The 20,359-nt window shown below is 46.8% G+C and overlaps 1 protein-coding gene across 1 annotated transcript in view; it reads right to left on the reverse strand.

Moving 5' to 3' along the window:
* The window catches only part of PRKCE (protein kinase C epsilon), a 515,835-nt gene that overhangs the window by 183,737 nt on the left and 311,739 nt on the right, over window positions 1-20,359 (reverse strand). Inside the window, exons 3-6 of the mRNA XM_057740938.1 lie at window positions 9,498-9,657; window positions 7,042-7,076; window positions 5,618-5,703; window positions 1,402-1,531 (exon numbers count right to left, since the gene is read on the reverse strand). Of these exons, the coding sequence (XP_057596921.1) occupies window positions 1,402-1,531; window positions 5,618-5,703; window positions 7,042-7,076; window positions 9,498-9,657 (411 nt within the window). The remainder of the gene's footprint in view (window positions 1-1,401; window positions 1,532-5,617; window positions 5,704-7,041; window positions 7,077-9,497; window positions 9,658-20,359) is intronic.

Genomic DNA, 20,359 nt, shown 5'->3' on the forward strand with positions numbered 1-20,359 from the left:
TTTGATGAGACTGCCCACAGTCAGACAGTTCCATGTAAACTTCTCACAGGCACCTCAAAGTTAACGTGTCCCCAGCTCAACTCCACCATCACTGCCTCCAGCCCTGCCCTCCCTTGTGTGTCCCCTGCCTCAGCGAATGCTGTCACCATCCTCCCGGCTGGCTCTGGTCACTACAGACAATAAATCACTCCTCAGTACCTCTTATTTTCCTTCTCTGTTCCCACTACAACCAATAACTTATTTCCAATCCTCATAATTTCTCATTGGGATCCCTTCAATGACCAATTAGTTCATGGCTTCAGCTTTCCTTCGTATACTTTATTTACCTCTTTCTCTAATTTTTCCACAATGGGTATTTATTAATAATACATTCACTAATAATAAAATACTGTTTTTATAACAAAATAATTTAATGAAATTTAATACGTTTTAAAATTCAGTTTAAAATTTAAAATAATAAAACACTGGTTTTAAATAACTTCCATGAGACATTTCTGCCCAATAGTTCATGGCTGTCCAACTCTGTGAGCAGGTTGGACCAGCTTGTGAAACTGGACACTCTATCCAGCTAGTCCCAGGGCACGTCCCTACCTCCCCATATTACGTGCCATTGCCTGTGTCACTTAGCACACTCATTTGAGCAGAAGACAATTTATGGGCAGGACAGCAGGAAACAGAGGAAGAAACTCAAGACTCAGAAGTCAAGGTTCAAACCCTACTTCTGCTCACAAGCTATGTGACATGATCAAATTCGTCTCTGAGCTTGTTTCCTCATGGGGGCCATGGGCATACTATAACATCCATCACAGGCCTACGAAGGATCAATAAGATGTCTTATGTGATGGTGCTTTAGCAGGGTTCCTTCTAAGAGTAAGTGCTGGACCACACATGGTGACAGACAAATATCTATGACTTATTTCAGGGCATAACTCCTAAAACTTTTCTTCCCTTATACGCTAACGTATTTTTGTTTCACATCTTTATTGGAGTATAATTGCTTTACAATGTTGTGTTAGTTTCTGCCATAGAGCAAAGTGAATCAGCTCTATGTATACATGTATCCCCATGTTAATGTGTTCTCTTGCACTTTTTATGCACCTTTGCAGATGCATCTTATCTCCCCAGCTTGTTCACTATCTTAAAAGACGGAGTCACCTTCCTTAAAAGATGAAGAAGGCTTCCTTCTTCTGGTTCCCTCTACAGAGTTCCCTGAACAGTCTCTGCACAGGGACCGCTTAACAAATGCTCGGAGTAACTAATGAGGGCTTAGCAAGGACTTGGGCCCAGTCCTCTGGCCAGGCCTGTAATGCATTCTCGAGGCTATGAGAAGAAAGATTCTTTAAGAGGAGGGACATCAGGGGCGCAGGTGTGGGGAGAGGAGGGCAGGACCCAGCACCTTACCTTTGCACTGCAAACCCTGCCGCAAGAGGCCCCAGAGCAAGGAGCCGCAGTGGTCGCAGAAGGTGGGGACCTTGTAGTTGTGGATCCCGAACTTGTGGGGCATGTTGACGCTGAACCGCTGGGAGCCCACCTGCAGGGATGGCAAAACACAGGGTCACCGCCCAGCTCCTTGCTCTGAAAGCTGCCCTGGGAAACGAGGTGAAGACAGCCTCCCTCCTGGGGCCCTCACCCCCCTCTCTCTGCTGTTCTGTTGGACTCTGCTCCCCCTGGGAGTCCCCTCCAGGACTCCAGACCTCCAACTCCCATGGCACACAGCACTCAGCCTGCACCTCACACTCTGGCCTTAAAGAGTTGTCATTATGTGCTTTTAATGCTGCTTGAGCACGGAAGCCTAGCTAGGCAGAGTCTTTCTGCAGTTTGATGGCGGAGGTGGGATTCTGTGAACATCTGCGAACCCAGCACAGCTGTGGAAACTACAGGCCATCAGTTAGGACAAACAACTGTCACGATGGAGACTGCTAACACAGTGTGGTGACCACTAATGGTGCTAAGGTGTCGGTGCTGACCACAGGCTAGGCACCACCAGCTCAGTTAAACCTCGCCACCACCCTATGGCATACGCACGAGTTTACAGATGAGGAAACTAAGGGACAGTGAGATTGAGAGATGTGCCTGCAGGCAGGTGCATGGCTGAGCCAGGATTTGAGGCCATGGGTCTAAATTCAGAGTCCAGGCTTTTTACCCACTATGTTGCCACTTATTATTTAAAAGGAGTAAAGAAGATGGCAAGATGGAAGGGAAGAGGGTGGGGGAGACGAGTCCAGGCATTGCTCTGCAGACCTGGGTCTGCCACTAGCCCCTGTGAGGTCTCAGGCAAGTTTCCTGACTTCTCAGGGCTTTGGATTCCTTATCTGGCAAATAAGGATGCCCCCACCCCAACATGACAGGATTGTGGGGTCAATGAGACACTGGGGGTGGAATAGATGGGAAACATGAACCAAAGCAAGGGGTCAGCAGGGGTCTCCTCTGCCCTCTCGGAGATGCTCTCCACCTACTGATACATCTCTAATGGAGCAGCCACAGGAACAAAATCTGCCCTTCTCAGGACGGCAAGGCACCATCACCTGAGCCCCCCTGAGCTGGAGACAGCATCATTCTTGCTACTCCGGGCATTAGGGAGTGGACAGCACACAGCAGAGGAGCGGTCCTTGGCTCACTGCTGCCCAGTGAGTGAAAAGCCCTCATGGGGGTGGTGAGAGCTGGGCACAGACATGAATGTGGACACAAACACCAAGGTATGTGCGCACATGCCCTCAGGGTCACTCGGCTTCATAACAAGCTCCCTATCACCCAGCAACAAGGAATGGCCGATCCTGCCACCAGACCAGCATCTTACTGAGCTCTGCTTGAGATGCATCAGCTGTCTACTGTGCACTTGCCCAAGTACAAGCATTCTAGATTTACTGAAAACAATCGTGCCCGTCCCTCCGCAGATTTGTAGCATATGTGTGCCTATTTTTGAATATATCAGCTCTATGTCCGTCTGCTCATCCCAAGGGATGTATCAATAGGAGGTTGTTGTGTCCACTCTATTCCTGCATGTACTAAAGATGTCCTGGACCGATGCTGAGAAGAGAATCGCAGTCTCCCAGGACTAGCCCCACAGGAATGTGGCAACAACCAAGGTGAAGTGGTGGGGAAGCGTCCCAGGTGACTAGGAGATTCCTGTGGGGTGGGAGAGCTTATGTGACACTCAGCTGCAACCACTAAGGACTCTAAGGTATCAGAGAACAGCGAGTGAAGATGATGGCGCACATGCAAGACCGCGCTACAGGATCAGAGAGACTGCGAGCATCAGGAAGGCTGCCCAGGTGCAAGGGCTCAAGAGCACACAACACTCAGAGGAAGATGCAGCAACAGAGGGCTGAGTGAGACAAACAGAGAGGACTCGGGGAGGGAGAAAAGGGCAGAAAGACAGAATTGGAAGATTAAAAGCCAAAGAGGAAGAGAAGGAAGGAAGGTGACACAAACAGAGAGCATTCCTTGGTTAGTGCAGGGAGGGGCGTGAGTCTTCAGTGTGAACACACAGAAACAAGACAGGATGAGGGCATCGGCTGAGGGCTTGTGGCCAAAAGTTCCAGGGAGCCCGCTAGCAGAGCACCTTTTTATAGGAAGCCATTAGACACTTGGTGTTTAGAACCACGTGGGTGTGGGGCGTGTATGTATGTATGATAAGTGTGTATGTGCCTCTCACTGCAGATGGTTTCACAAAAGAATGACCTCAAAGGTTGGTTCCCTGCAGTGTGGCACCCAGCAGAGAGCATGGCCATCACCCTGATGGGCCAGGGATACAGCAACAAAAACAGGCTGGCCCCAGGGAGCACCAGGATGGGCATCCAATTCCGCCAAGCTAAGTAACCCAACGCCCCTTTCGTCAGTCCCTGGCAATTTATCTCCCTTGGGACATATACCAAGTTTGGGAACACCCCTCATTAGTAACTTCTTTTCAGTGCTCAATACGCCAAGAAATATAGTCAGAAAAACTAGGTCACAGATAAAGCTGGGTTCTGTGCATTTCAAATCTCAATCTGCTAGCCTGCATGGCCTGAAGTCACAGGGACTCCCCCCAAGCAGGTGTGAAAGAGCTTTAGAAACCTATAGAGGTTCACAGTTGATAAGATTTATGCGATCTTTTTTTTTTTAACTTAGAGACTTAAGAGATCCTTGAAAGCAGGAATCAGGTATTCTTCCTTGTTTCCGTGGGACATGGAACAATTACCTGGCATATAGCAAGTGCTCAATAAACACTCAATAACAAGTCCATAAGAAGGAAGACAGACAGACAGAAAGCAAACCATCTTTTTATTTCATTTACTTACACTAATGAGGGTAACAGCATACTCTGGGTTATGATCCTACACCAGGAGTCAGGAGACCCAGGTGACAGTGACTTGCAATTTCTACCCTGACAGTAGAACCTCCATAAATAACTGTCTGCCCTCCAAGGACACAGGGTGCTCAATCTAAGCCTCGGCCCTTCCTGCTTTCCAGAGATGGTGTGAAATCAAAAGGAGATAAAAGATGGAAACTGCTTTGGATGTTGAGATGTCACTTGGTTGAATTATTTTTAAGAAGCAGGTAGAAGATCTCTATAAGTGACTGCTTTTAGACGCCAAACTATAAACCCATCTGATCATAAGCCCATCTGATCATAAACCCAGTTGATTATAAACCCACCCAGGGTCTCTCTGACTCCCAATTCTAATGGCCTATGATTATACAGTATTTATTTCACTGAGAATTAAAAGCACATCTTTGAAACCAGATGAACACAGATGATGACTCACGTTCACACCTATCATCTTCCCCAAGAGGTTTTTACATCTATCAGTGGAACCACTCTTCTCCCAATTACTCACTAGGAGAAACCTGGCTTCAGGTTGACTTTTCTTGCTTCCTTACCTCTAACAACGTCCCTAACAGTCAATCTAACACTAGTTTCTAAGATGAAGAGAATGCAGTGCCCAAGGGCTCAGAGCCTGGAAGTGACTAGCTGGATTTGAACAGGGCTTTTTCACATACTGGGCTGTGAGGTTTGGGGCAAGTTAACTGGACCCCTCTGCGCTTCTATTCTCTCTGTTGGAAAGTGAAGGTAATAACAACACGGATCTCATTAAGGTTGTTACGGCTTTAAATATTATACGATAAAGTGCTTAAATCAGGGCATGATAAGTACCCAATGAATGTCAGCTATTACTGTTATTATTGTGGCTCTTTCAGGCTCCTAAGCGTTTCTTAGGTTTGCTAATCCCACTCCATTCCCCCAACACCTCATAAAGATAAGGTTCCTGCTTGTGTGTTGTGTCTCTTACTGTTTACGAGCTGTGTGGAGCCCTTGACATGTCAGTGAGCCCCTTCACTGTTCCGATGAGATAATGACATAACTCACATTTTCCTTGCGGGCTTTTGTTTGGGGATCACACAGCTCTTGGCATCCTACTCACACGCACAAACCCAACTCTGAGCCGCACTCATTGCGTAGGTTGTACCTCATACCGGAAGGCTGTGGACAACTCCCTTCATTTTTGATCAATACAATAAAGAAAGCAGCAGGACCTCAGAAAGATAAGGTTCCTCTTGGGAACCACAGGGGAGGCAGTGGAAGGCGGGGCTGGGGGTGAAGAAAGCCCAGAATTTCAATATTATAAATATTTACCTCGTCGGGAGTTTCCTGTTTCTTTAATCCAGCGCACTTTGTAATTATGAGCTCATGGCATCGCTTGTGGACCACGCAAGTGCAAACTGCAAAGAGCAAAACATAAGAGGGCTGAGCGACAAGTAGGGGAAGAAAGGTTCCATCCCGAGATTCGATCAGGTCTCTGTGGAGGGGTGAGAGGAGCCGTGCCCTTCTGTCTCGGTCGCTGAGTCTTAATGTAACGCCCTACCTAGAGCCCTTTATGCAGTCATTTCAAAGCACTCTGCCATCAGAGCCATTAGGGTTTCCTAAACGCTCTGGAGAAGAATGGACCATTTATATCCAAAGAGCATCAGCAGTTTTCTCTAGTTTCAGGAGCACCAATCCATTTTCTTGCTTCTCTATGCCAAGGTCAGGGAACAACCGCCCAGCCGTGAAGCACTGTCTACTCAGGACACTGCTGCTCGGAATGGGCTCCATTCAGGGTCCTGTCAGGGTTGGCTGGGGTGACAGGGAGTCTGGCAGCAGGCCAATGGATGTTTTGTGGCAGAAAAGTCCTCAAGTTTCTTGATCTGGTTGTGCCCTACTGTGCCAAACTTTAAAATTTTCATTTAATGTAATACTTCCCCAAGAAATGGCCTATAGCTCTGTCTTTAGTGCCATGGGCCAGTGTGGGCAGTAGGTGGCTGCAGGTAACCTGAGAACTGTCACATGTGTAACTGTTTGTGTACATGCTACCCACAGGACACAGCCGTGTCCCACAAAAGCTACCCCAGTCCCTCAGGGGTGAGACCCCAGTCAACCAGTGGCTGGTCTCCCAGCTCCAACCACAGAGAAACCTCAACATGACCTCATCACATACACACCCTCCAGTTCTGGACAACTTAACCTTGCATTTGTAGTCAATTAACTGGGAAAAACACAAACCCTCCCATACTTTCAAGCAACTGTTAAATGTTTAAGAGCTAATGATGGCACAAAGACACAAAAGAACCAGCAAGGACCATCAGTGACACAAAATAAAACGAGCAGGTGAGGGAGCTTCTTCAGGGAACGGGAGAATAAGGGAGCTGATGGAACACACAGGACCTGGCTCAGGACACGGGGGCCTCCAAGGGGCATCTTACTGAAGGGTCATGTTTCACAGGGAAAGAAGGTGGTGATCCCTGCTCCAGCTGCACAAAAAGCCTGAGACCCCAGGGACACCTGCAGATGGTGGTCCCCGCAGGTACTCCCCCACATCTGCTCCCACACAGGTGTAGGGGAGAGACGGACAGGCGGGGACAAAGGAAAAGCAGGGCCTCGCTTCGCAGAGAGGGGGCATAAGCATGCAGAGCATACAGAGCTCTGAACGTCATCCAATCCGGCAGCCGCCTCCCGTGGGCGCCGGTGATCTGGACTGACCTGTGGGCACCAAAGACTTACTTCACACAATACCCTCTTACCTTGACATTGGTACCCCTGCTTTCCTATGACACCCCTGAAAAAAAGAATACAGCCCTTTAAGGAAATGCATTTCAGTAGGTCAAATGCCACACAAAACCGCCCCATTCTGGCCATTCTGGCCACTGCCCACAGTGTACCAAGTATGCTGGGGTCCACCCAGCAGCGGGGTAGTGACCTCACTCCCACTTGCAGGGCACCTTAAAATGACTCTTCCGAAGGCCACCGAGGGCAGCCCTAGTGCTTGGAATGGCTGCAGGTTTGGTCAGTGTCAGGGCTTGGTTTCCTAGACAAATAGCCAGTCCAGAGGCCCAGCTGTGCTCTGGGAAGCCACGAAGACTCTGCTTGTTCTCCACGGGGCCCTGAGCTGTCGAGCATGCCCCTCTTCTCAGATAATCGTGGAGGAGGGCTGCCACTGGCAGGCACAGCCCCTGAGCATTCCAGAAGCAGTTAAGGGTTATGGGGCAGTGTGTAGCCAGGACTGGGAGTTCAATCTACCATTTGGGTGAAGGTCAACGTCAGAGATTCCTTCCATGGACAAAGTAGGGTCCCCTAGGGCAGGTTTAGGGTCAGCCTGGACACAGAACAATCCAACCAACCTGGCCTGAGCCCTGTCCTCAGGGCACCACCACCAACTGGTCAGCTCCCTGCAGTGCCCAGCCCAGCAGGAGGAGCCGGAAGTCACTGGGGCTGCAGCTAAGGAAACCGAGAGTAGTGGTGCTGGCCATGGGCTTGGAGGCAACCCGAGTCTCTCAGCCTAGGCTTTCAGAACCTGTTTCCCCAATTCTTGACCAAAATACAGAGATGGAGGTCAGACAGTTGTCAGCCCCAGGAATGAGATGTGTCTGTGGGTGGAGTGGGGCGTTATTTCTGCTCTAGTCAGGGTGACTTTACTCTCAGCTGTGTCACCTCAGATGTCCGTGCCAATCTCCACGACTAGTTCTAGAACAGCACGAGGAGGAGACGAGGCATTCCATGGGAATCCGGGGGTCCTCGGTGTGCACTTCGAACGTCCCCTTTCTGGGTTCATGCTGCAGTCTGGTCTCGCCCACTCTCCCCTTCAGGATTCCAGTGTGTTGGCAAACTCCATATCAGTTTCAGAGAGCTCAGAGAGGTTGCCAGGAAGGCTGAGCACGCGCTAGTGGTCGTGCTCGCCCGGGGTGGAATCAGGCCTCTGACACTTCCTAGCTGGAGGGCCACAGACTAGTCTCGTTTCTGAGCCTCAGTATTGTTATTAGTGAAATGGGGTTCATAATGCACAGCTCATAGAGTGCTGGCAGGAGTTAGAGATTTCCAGAGCCAAAGAGAGACTCTGGCACGTGGTAGGTATTCATCAAAAGTTCCCCTCTTAGGACTTCCCTGGTGGTGCGGTGGTTAAGAATCCGCCTGCCAATGCACGGGACACGGGTTCGAGCCTTGGTCCAGGAAGATCCCACATGCCGTGGAGCAACTAAACCAGTGCACCACAACTACTGAGCCTGCGCTCTAAAGCCTGCAAGCCACAACTACTGAGTCCAGGCGCCGCAACTACTGAAGCCGGTGCACCTAGAGTCCATGCTCCACTACAAGAGAAGCCACTGCACTGAGAAGCCCCAGCACCACAATGAAGAGTAGCCCCTGCTCACCACAACTAAAGAAAGCCCATGCAGCAACAAAAACTCAACGCAGCAAAAAAAAAAGTTCCCCTCTTATCCCCAAGACCAGTGCTCCTTATCCTTCTCCACCTCCGCAAAAGACCTACTACATACCTATCTCTGCCTATCAAAATCCTAACCACCATGAAAGGAGAAATGCTACCTCCTCCAGGAAGTCTTCTCTGAGCACTCCAGCCAACACTTCTCTTTCCTTCTTCTGAAATCTCAGCATCCTATCAGCACCAGTATTATGACAGTTACTAAGAACTGCTTTGTATTATAAATACTGGCAATTGAATGTTTTTTAAGCTTATTATGGAAAAATTTAAATGTATACAAAAATAGAGAGATGAATATAGTGGACCCTCATGTACCCATCACCCACCTCCAACAATGATCAATACATGGCCAGCCTTGTTTCATCTCTACCCCAGCCCCTCGCCCTTCCTTCCAGCTTATTTTCTTTTAAACAAATGTGAGACATCCTATCATTTCATATGTAAATAATTCAGCTTGTATCTCTAAAAGATAAAGATTCTTTAAAAAAAAAAAAACACAATACCATTATCGGTTATAAAATCTTAACTGCTTAAATATGACATATACGATCCTAACTATAGAGGCACCAGGAACCATAGTTTCTTCTTTCCATCTATACCCCCAAGCACCAACACTCAGCCTTCCAGAAAAGTCTTCTGTAGTCAAAAAAAGAAATAAAGCACATCAGCATTTTTTACATAAAGTTTCTAATCTCCTGACCCATTCCCCCCACCTCTCACCACCAAGAAGGCATAACTAGAGGTTTCTAGGAAGGAGGGCCTTACCAGATAAAATCTCTGCAGTGGGAGCAGTAGGTGGGCTGCCGAAGGTAGGTAGCCATGAACTTGTGGCCGTTGACCTGGTGGACCCTGCGCCTGACGGCCCCCTGCCGCTTCCTGGGCCGCATGCGCTCCCGGAATACACGTTCTTCATTGTCTTTAGGGGCTGGGGAAGGACAAGAGCACAGGAAAAAACACAGTCTGGATTAGCGTCCCTTGAAAGTAACCTCCTGCGGGAGAGCTATTCCAGCCTCGGGGATCGGGGATCTGAAGGTAGGAGGGGGCATGGAGGCAGCCTCCACTGGTGGAGGGATTCAGGGGTCTGCGGAGCCTCACTGCTCAGCTCCAGCGAGCAAGCACCACGTGATGGGAAGGCCCTGACTGTGCACTTCCCACAACAGCTGCACTCAGCATCCATACCAACCCCAATCCAGCCCCAGGTGTGGCCGTTCCTCCCCACACCAGCTACGTGTTGCAAGGGTGCGGGGTCGAAAGGCTCAAGGTTCAAATCTTATTGAAACTTCTGAGCAGTGTGACCTTGGACTGCTGGTGTTCCTCGTCCAGGGCCTCTGCAGGCATTGTCCCCTCTCAATGGGGAGAAGAGTGTGGGCCCCAAGGGGCGTGGCCTGGAGTCAATGGTGTGACTTCCCTCCACACCTAGCTGCCTAATAAACCTGACTTTTCTTTCTCCTCCCTCTTACCTAGACTAGGACAACAAAGAGCCTTTTCCCAAAGGTTAAAAGGAGAGGGAAATAAAACACTGTGAAAGCAGTTTCCAGAAGGCTCAAGATCCACCACCATGGGCTTTAAGACCCTACTGGAGACAAAAAGAGCTTCCTCATTTCTCCCTTCCCTCCCCTTCAAAGATTGTCCCAAACCTAAGAATACCCTGCAAAGTGACAACAAAAATAATAATGATGATTGTTATGGACTGAAAGTTTGTGCCACCAGCCTTGCCCCCCGATTCATACGTTAAAGCCTTAAATCCTGATGCGATAGCATTTGGACGGGATGCCTTCGGGAGGTAATTAGGTTTAGATGCAGGCAAGATGCCCCCATGATGGGATTAATACCGTTACAAGAAAAGGGAAAGACCTGAACTGGCACACTCTCTGTCATGTGGGGACACAGTGAGAAGGTGGCTGTCAACCAGCCATGAAGAGAGTCCTCACCAGAACCCGACCATCTTGGGTGTCCAGACTCCAGAACTGTGAGAAATAAATATCTGCTGTCTAAGCCCCCCAGTCTGTGGTATTTTGTTACGGCGGCCTGAGGAGACTAAGACAGTGATGATGATGGCTAGTTTGTCAAGGGCTGAATGCATTACATGTGATAACTCACTGAATCATCACAACAACCCCACCTGAGGGGTACTGAATGCTATTACCCCCATTTTGCAGGTGTGCAAACTGAGGAGTGAAGTTCAAGTAACCACTGCAGTGGTTAACCCCAGTGGTGGAGCCCAGATTCTAACCCAGAGAGGGGGAGAGGTCACGGTTCCGCTGGCCACACGCTGCTCTGAAGGACAGCCCACTCTCCTTACAGCAAGTCTCCAGAGCTCTCACCAGGTGGCTCTCATTAAGGAAGAGCTGAGCTGCCTGTGGCTTCCCCAGGGCAGAGGATGCAGGTTATGGGTCTCTTGCCAAGCTCCTCGCACTCTCAAGCAGGCCCTGGAAGGACGCCTGCACGGTACAACTGAAAATGCACTGGGAAGGCTCTGTGCCCCCCAGGTCCCCCCTGCGCCAGCCAGGGCCCAACACCCCAGCATAACAGTGTCAGTCCTCAGGGGAACAAGCTTTGCTCCTCCTGGGCCTCTTTGAAAATAAGGTTCCCTGCAGCAGAGGTCGTGTGTGAGCCAAACATCTGTTTAATCCAAGGGCATCTTGTCAGTCCAGAGAGGGTAGGGGTGGAGAGAAAAATCAAACTGAAAGAGGAAAAGGGCAAGAACAACAGGGAGCAAATGCCTGGTGTGTACTCTTAGAGGGAAGCCACCTCCAAGCAGACAGACAGCGCTGCTGATTGGAGGCTGCCTTCAGCGCTCCCAGGCTGCATCCTCAGCACCACTCCCGATGGCCCAGGTGGTGCGGTGGTCTGCCTGTGGACCTCCTGCTTCATAGCCCCCAGCCTGCCTGGGTTTCCTCTTTAACCGGTGCTTATTGTTTCAAAAATCTCTGACACTGACTACCTCTGGGTGTAGAAAGCCCACCACCTCCTACTTGGCCGCCACCTAGGGGAGACCCAGCTGAGCAAAGTCTCAAGGGAAGATCCCAGTTCTAACTAGAGACATCTACACATGCTCACGCATGCAAAAAGATGACAATCGTCACTCAATTGTGCAATCAGAGGTGACTTTCATTTCTGCATCATACTTTTCAGTATATTTAGAATATTCTATTTTTATAAGCTGGAAAAAATGTGGTATTTTAAAAAAACAAATCTTTTCCATAGTACTTAACTTGCTACAAACCTGATCAATAAAAATCCAAACCCTAAAACTTAGCCCTGAGCAGCTCAGGCCAGAGGATGGGAATTCTCTTTGTACAAGGCATCCTTCAAATTCTTTCACAGAAGGATTCACCAGTCAACAGTAAGCCCTAATGTGTTGAAGATGCAATTTGATTTATGAATCCCTCAGATTTACTAGTCATTTCGATCCTGGAAATTGTGTTTTCAGTTAAAATGTTGATGAATTCAATCTAGTTTTTCAAGGGAGCGCTGCAATAATGGGGATTATAAGGGGTCCCCAAGGGTCTTATTTCTCAACCTTTTATAGAAATGACCACAGAAACCAAACTGAACATTCTAAACTCTGTTTACAGTGATTTAATAGATAAATGCAGCAACCAATTAATTTAACTCCATGTACTTTTGAAGACCTCTTGGTGGGGTGCACTGACACTGGGAGAGACGCAGCTTTAAGTCTGCAGAGGGTGGAGGATGGGAGGGTCTTGGGTGCATCAAATACATCATGCATTATTTATATTAGACGAAGAGCCAGGATAACTCCTGCTGAGATGGGGCCTGTCTGATCTAATTTCCCCAAAGGGTTCCGTTATCCTGACCCAGAGCACAGGCACACTGCCTTTAAAAGTCAGATTCTATGTCCAAGATGTGAGAGACAAAAGGTTACATGAGAGGAAGAATACAGGTACACTTCATGCTCCAAGGAGGCCTGCACATGAAGCTGGCAGGAGAAAGGGGGTGGGGCCCCTGGCTGATGAAAACACCCCCATTCCACACACTTCTTGACACGGGAGCCATGAGTTTCTGCAGCCTCAGAGAACCTCCCTACTGGGCCTGGATCCCTCTAGCATTTCCCACTGATGTGAAGGGTCTCTATTAAAATGTAGCGTCCATAGGGTAGGGAGTAACACATCATGTGGATGTGTGTGCGTGCGTGCGTGCATGTACACATGGGTGAGAAAGAGTGCATGGTGTGAGGACAAAAGAACAGATTTATAAATATATATTTGTGTGTATAATATCAATTAATATATATCAAATACATCATGCATAATTTATATATTATATACTTACATATAATATAGCATAATATATTAATATACGTAGGTCATTAACATAATTAATATAATTATAATATATAATTATATTATGACATGATTATAATTATATTAATAACAATGTATTATATAATATGCAATACACAATAGACAGATATACAGTTTTGCTGAATCATTTGAAGCAACACTTCACCCCTAAATACTAAAGCCTTTACCTCCTAAGAACAAAGACATTCTCCTATATAATCACAATATCAAAGTCAAGAAATTTAATATTGATATAACTATCCAATATACAGTTCATATTCAAATCTCCCTGATTGTCCCCAAAATGTCCTTTATTGTTGCTGTTGTTTTTAAAAGTTTAATCCAGGCGCTAACTAGAGCTCGTTCATGGTATTTGGTTGCCATGTCCCTTGAATCTCCTAACCTAGAACAACTTTCTGGACATTTTTCCTTTTTATGATACATTTACAAAAAATATAGGATACCGTCTTATGGAACATTCTACAACTTGGATTTGTTTGTTCCTTTTTGATTAGTTTCCAATTCAATGGCAAGCATACTACAGAGGTCTACGTATCAACAAATCCAACTATATTCACCAAGATCTTTATCTGTGGATAAATGTGCAAATGACATGAACATAACATTTATAGGAGAAACAGAAAATATTCACTCTTACTAGGAATTCTTTTTTTTTTTTTTTTTTTTAATATAGTCTGTGACTAGGAATTCTTAAAATGTAAAGCAGAGCAGTCTTGACATATCACTGACATACCATTTAACGCCTAATAAACAAATTTGTTTTAAAATGGTATTATCAGCTATTGGGGAGGCTGTTGTGAAACATTAATTCACTGCTAGAGGCAATGTCACATAATATTTTCCGAAGCAATATTACAGTACATAGCAAACATCACAAACAGACTCACATCCTCTGATTAGGCAATTCCTTAGGAATTAACTCTAAGTCAATAATTAAACAGAAACTAAAAGCTATACACTTATAACTTACAGACAGACGTTCCCCATGGCACGTCTAATTGGCCATCAAACAGAAATAACTTGATTGGCTCACATTAGGAGAATGGCCTAATGAATTATATTACATCTATAGCAATTTAAAAATGGTAGGGGAAGATGATGTAGGAACATGGGAAAATGTGATATAAGCCTGTGAAAACAGAAGGCACAGAAACACAACCCTACGTAAAACATATCTGCAGGTTGAAGGTAACGTAAAAATAAGAACTATTATGTTATACTAGGATAATGGGATTATTTATTTGTATATTTTAAAAAATGTTCCCTAATGCTCTTTAACGATTTTTAAAAGCAGCTCTTTCTGCCTAAAGCATTAGGTCATGGAAGGGTCCCTCATGTAGCAGGAGGGCGTGGGAGGCTACATGGCATGAATGAGGAGGAAAGGGCACCAGATGCTGACGTGGAGATCAGGAGAGACAGTATACATTTCATCGGCTTCCCCAATTGCCTGTGGTGCTGAACTGAGTGAAGAGTCACCCTGCCTGCCTGCCCTCACACCTGTGACTTGCTCTGAAGGATGCTCTGCCGTCACTGGATGCCCTCAGCCACGCCCACCCGATGTGACGTTTCGTTTGCTGCCGCCCATGAGGCAAAACCAATGCTGGCTTTCCCCCCAGATGGCCCTTCTCGCCCTACGTAGATCCTTTGTTTTATGGCTGCATCTTCCACACAGCAGAAGGGGTGACCCAATTCAGGGAGAAGCCAACACAAAGTTGGGTAACTCCTGTGAAATTTTCTTTGGCTGGTCAGGTGCAATGACAAGAATTCACAAAGGCATAAAGCTAAGGAGACACCATATGAAGCAGCTATGAGATCCTCAGTAATTCCAATCTCTAACGACACTCCAGGAACATTTTCTGCTTGGTTTGATTTGCCTATAAGCTCAAACTCCCAGAGGCTTCTACGCCAATGAGTATCTAAACCCCAGCGCTCAGAAGCATCCATGACAGGTTGCCGGCAGGTGGCAGGAGGAGCACAAAGAGCCCACACCTCGCAGCTGCTGCTCTGCTGACCCGCCTCAGCTGGCCCCTTTTCCTTGGGCTGAGACCACTCAGTCTAGGCCAGAGGGACACTCCCAGACACAGGGAGAGGCAGCCCCTCGCACCAAACCCTATGCCACCTCTTCTGGCCAGTCTGATTATTGAAGGTCTCACTGCTTCAGCATCACCTCCCTTACCTCATCTCATGTCCTCCTGCACAAAAAGGGGCTGAGTTGACAGGACTGAACACCATCCCCCACACAAGGTCACAGGCAGCCTTAACCTCAGTGCTCTTGGAATGCCTTTCCGTTAAAAAACATCTAGCAGGGAATTTCTAATAGGCTGATGCTTATGAACTTCCAAATGCCAGCACTTCCTCCCAGGGTATGTGTAACAAGGACTGCCAAACCCAAGCATCAAGCTTGCCCAAGACCCTTGACCTGGGAGCCTGGACCAGTCAGAATGACCAATATGTATGACCAGCCACCTCTGGGCACCACTGTCACTCCTCGCTGCAGGAAGGTCACCTAGTCTTGATGTTCAGGGCACACAAGGGTCTTTTCCACAAGCAAGTATGCCATGAGGGGTGTTCTTTATTTTTTCTGACCTCCCTCTTTTGACCTTCTCTTTCTACCAGTATGGTTGAACTAGGTGCTGGGAGACTGGACAGATTTTGCCTTTGCCCAGGGCTTGCTTTATATGCTAGAACAAGTCATTTAAGCTCCTCAGGCCTCTGTTTTCATATCCATCAAGAGGAGGTAGTTCAATGGCTCTGCCTAAACACCAAGCTGGCACATTCTCTCCCCCAGGTGCCAATACAGCACCTCCTTACTGAGGGGGAATGAAATAGCCTCATCCCCTGCCCAGCAAAACCTACCCCTGCTGGGGTCCAGCTGCCCCCAGATGGTCCACCCCTGCCCCTGTGAATAACAGAGAGAGTCAGCGCGGTCTTCCCCAACCCCACCCATCAGGGCCTCTAGAGAAGCAGACTCCATCTTAAGACTTGGAGAACTCTCAGGAAGCTTGGGCTGGGCAAGCAGCACTGACTCAGCTCTAGGATAAAAGCAGTAAGAAATGTGACTAGTTTGAGAAAAGGCCGGGAACATCCTCAGAAGGCTTGTCTTGGAACTCAAGCAAAGAGTGAATCCAGTCCTCAAGTCAGCTTATTTCACAACACAAAGAACTCAATCATCCTGGTATTTCTGTCTAAATAACTGTCAAATCGGATGAGTCAGAAGCTGAAAAATAATAGTTACCCTGAACAAGGTACGCACCATTCTAAGCATCTTACATCCATGAGGTACTATTCTATATATGAGGTACTGTTACACATCCATGACATACTATTACAAATACATGAGGTATTATTACATATACACAAAATATTGTTACATATACACAAGATATGTAAACAACTTACACACCCCCTCTAATACCATGAGGTTGTATTATTCTCAACTTACCAATGAAGAAACCAAGGGCCCAAGAGGTTAAGTAATTTCTTCCAGGTCACACAGCTAACAGTGAATGTGAAGTTTAGGAATTCCCACCCTGGCCCATCCATCCACACCTCCCAAGGATGGCGGAACAGCCTGGAACCCTGGTACCCAACTATGTGTATGGACATCTCTTCCTGGCTGCTGCTCATTAATCTCTCCACACATTCATCCTGCCCTCATCTAGAGACTTAGAAAGCTAAAGGGGACTGATTAATTCATAACACACCCACATAATAGAATTTCATGCAGTGGTTTCAAGAAGCAGATATGCTAAGTCCACCAAGAAACAATAAGTAGAAAAAGAAAATTAAGAAATGTGTATAGTGTATATTTGTGTAAAATAAGAGAGAGAAAAGGATAAATATCCTCAAAGAACATAAGCAGAAATACACACTGAGACTTTCTGAAGGGCAAAAAACTGCATCCTAAAAAATGTTTACTATGTGGATACTGGCTGCTGGGCAGGGTTCTGGGCACAGATTCTTGGCCACAATGGACAGTCCAGAGCCACTCTCTAAATTACTCTTTTTAAATACTTTGGACTTGGCCCTTAATAGATAAGTCTCCACTAACAAAGCAAGGAACTACTGTCATAGTTCAGACAACAGTGGTTATGACTGGGGAGACAGGGGGAGATCCTGACAGAGACTAAATGGAATTTTTCCCACTCCGTCTCTGAGAAGTTTACTTAATTTTCCCTCTCAAATCTCTGGTTTAACTTTATGGACTTACTGTGAAAGATGCAAGATCAACAGAAACAAAACAAAACAAAAAACTAGATACTGAAAATGAAAGGAGTGCCTTTTCATTTTATTTTCCATGAGGAAAATGGATTATAATATTTTCAAGTTGAAATAAATGCTACATGACAGTGAGTTTTAACGATTAAGTAAATATTTACGTGATGCCAAAGACTATGTTCTACATGTTGTATTCACACAATACATTAAAGAAAATTTCTCTTCAAAACAGGAAAGAGGAAACAGCAATTAATTCCCCGGGAGAGATTAGTCTGTGCTCTCTATGTCTTCCCAGAGAGCCACACAACATGATGCAGAAATGTCTAGGAGGAGAGGCTTAGAATTGTCTGCATGTGTTATTCTGTGTGTAATCTAATCAGAAGAGCACTGGTGGCATTTCAAGATTAGCATCTCACATTTAATGTAAACCATTTTCTTCTTTCTCATCTTTACTTTCTGAATGACCTGTTTTGTGTTCAAGGCAGGGTATATGCTCTGTCCACGGTTTTAAAATAAAGCTTAAGCTAATTTGTGCTTTGTTGGGAAAAACAAAAACAAAAACGTGAAAAATCTGGACAATTGACAGGGTAGGGAAAATAGCACCAGGGTAAACTGAGGTCAAACACAATGGTGGCAGGACAATGGGACTGTCACTGAGGGGGAGCGCCCCAGAGAGAAAGAGGAAGGGCAGCCCGCCCAATCCCACCACCCAGGCTCTGACGCAAAGCACACAGGGACAGGGAGAACCACTGGAGAACAGTGATCATCCTTAAGCGGGACGTCTCCTTGCCTCCTGCTTGTCTGCATTTATTCATTCCCTCCTTTCCTCCCTCCTCCATCCATTCAAAATTACACACTGGAGTCACACTGGAACCACCCCATGCTTCTGGTACCCAGGAAAAGTCATTACTTGCCAGGAGAAAAACCACAGAGCAAAGCCCCTCTAGGCAGACCTGCTAAACGCTTAGAGAGCCTTCTCACCCCGGGAAATCAGCCAAGTGGGGCATCAGCCAAGGGTGGGGCCAGCGTCTTCCCTGGTGCCGGCCACGGTCCTATGAGTCACATCACAGGAAACTCAGCTATTGCTGAACTCCCGGGCACCTGAGCCCCGTGGAGCTCATGTCCACGAGGTCATGTCGGTCGTTCATGTTTCCAAAATGCTCTATTACAAAGTGCCTGTGGGAAAGCAGTGGCAGAAGTCTCAGCAGGGCGTCTGTCCATTCCCAGGCGCTTGTTGGTGGGTCATGGGGAGGGGGGAGTGTCAATGCCAAGTGAAGGTTGACATCCCCGTTTTCAAATATATCACAAGCCTTTTAATGCCATGGTAGCCCAGCCAAAAAGGTTAAGGGATTATCTACTGAAAAACCCACACCTCTCAGTGCTGTTGCTATCATCCGTTCTACCTCATCCAGTCAGCGGCAGGCAGGATTCAGAAAGGTCCAAGTAGAGTGAACTAAAAACCACTACCTCTAATGCCCAGGTGGTCCCCTTACCACCTCATCCCAGGCTCCACAGACCTTCTCAAAATTAAGTGCCTGCACAATTTCCCAAAATATCACAATTAACTCACTTTTTATTTTCCCCAAACTCCTCTGTTTGCTAAGGCAGCTCTGTACTGTCACTAATATTTTGAAGTTAAAATTAAAAGTCATAGCCTTTCCCAGAGACATCTCAAGTCCTGAGCAGGGTTCCCAGGAAGTTGGCCAGGTGGGCATTTATTTACAGTACCTGGGAAAGACGAATAGTTTCAGTGAATCAGAAGATAAAAACAAAAAAATAATAGGCAGTGAAAGACTCATAAGACAAAGGAGATGGAGAAAGAAGATAAAAAGATGATGATAATTAAGTCACAAAGTCCAGGCTGGTAATTGGCCAAATGAACCCCACACCTTTCCAGAAAGCAGATGGATTTGTCTTAAAAGTCACACAATGCACTCTCCCCATCCCTTGCTCTGTGCTGACCAAGAAGTGAGCTCACCTTCCTTCCATCATCCCTCCTAGTAACCCAGGACCAGCCAGTTTACAGAGCAGGGTGTTGGGGGGATTGACTTTCTTCAGGAAGCTTAACATAGGTGAACGAGCTCCAGGTCCTTCTACAGAAACAGCCATCGTGGCCATAGTACCCGTGGAACTTACATCTTTTCCCTTGGCTTCGAAAATTTTAAATAAACTTTTTCTGACAAGTTTTATGTTCCATGGAGACTGTGCCCAGAACTCTGCATGTAGAGAGAGGGATAAGGAGGTCAAAAGCAATAATGCTTTTGGGGCTTCCCTGGTGGCACAGTGGTTAAGAATCCGCCTGCCGAGGCAGGGGACAGAGGTTCAATCCCTGGCCTGGGAAGATCCCACATGCCACGGAGCAACTCAGCCCGTGTACCACAACTACTGAGCCTGCGCTCTAGAGCCTGTGAGCCACAACTATTGAGCCCACATGCCACAACTACTGAAGCCTGCATGCCTAGAGTTCGTGCTTCACAACAAAGAGAAGCCCCCACTCACCGCAACTACAGAAAGCCCGCGCGCAGGAACGAAGACCCAATGCAGCCGATAAATAAATAAGTAAATAAATACATAAATAAAATTTATTGAAAAAGAAAAACAATAATGCTTTTAGTAACTGAAAGCAAAGCAATCCAGAGTCCAGCCCTGTGCCCCTCCAACGCTCATAGTTTCTGACTACAAACACACACACACACAGTGTCCCACCCACCTGATACAGACACCTCTTTCTAGCCAGGGAACATTGCAGCCTGGAAAAACTAATGAATTTCCAGGATTGCTTTTTAGGGCCTCAGAAGCTCCTCTCTCTCCACGAGCTGTCTTCCATAGTGATAGGAGAATGGGGAAAGAACAGTCACTATGTGAGGAGAAAATGTATTTATAATAGCTCTACAAAACAACAGAGACATCTGCTAAATCTGGGGTCTCGTATCTATAAACTCCCATATACAGAAAACAAAAATCATCAAGAACAAAAGATGGTGGTGGGGGAGGGGGAAACCTTTCTTTCCTTCCAGTTTAACGAACCTAAGAAAATATTCTGAGGCCACAAATGCTTAAGGGAGATCCAGTTAGCTTAGG

This window comes from Hippopotamus amphibius, chromosome 7, assembly GCF_030028045.1.
Source record: "Hippopotamus amphibius kiboko isolate mHipAmp2 chromosome 7, mHipAmp2.hap2, whole genome shotgun sequence".
Lineage (NCBI taxonomy): Eukaryota > Metazoa > Chordata > Mammalia > Artiodactyla > Hippopotamidae > Hippopotamus > Hippopotamus amphibius.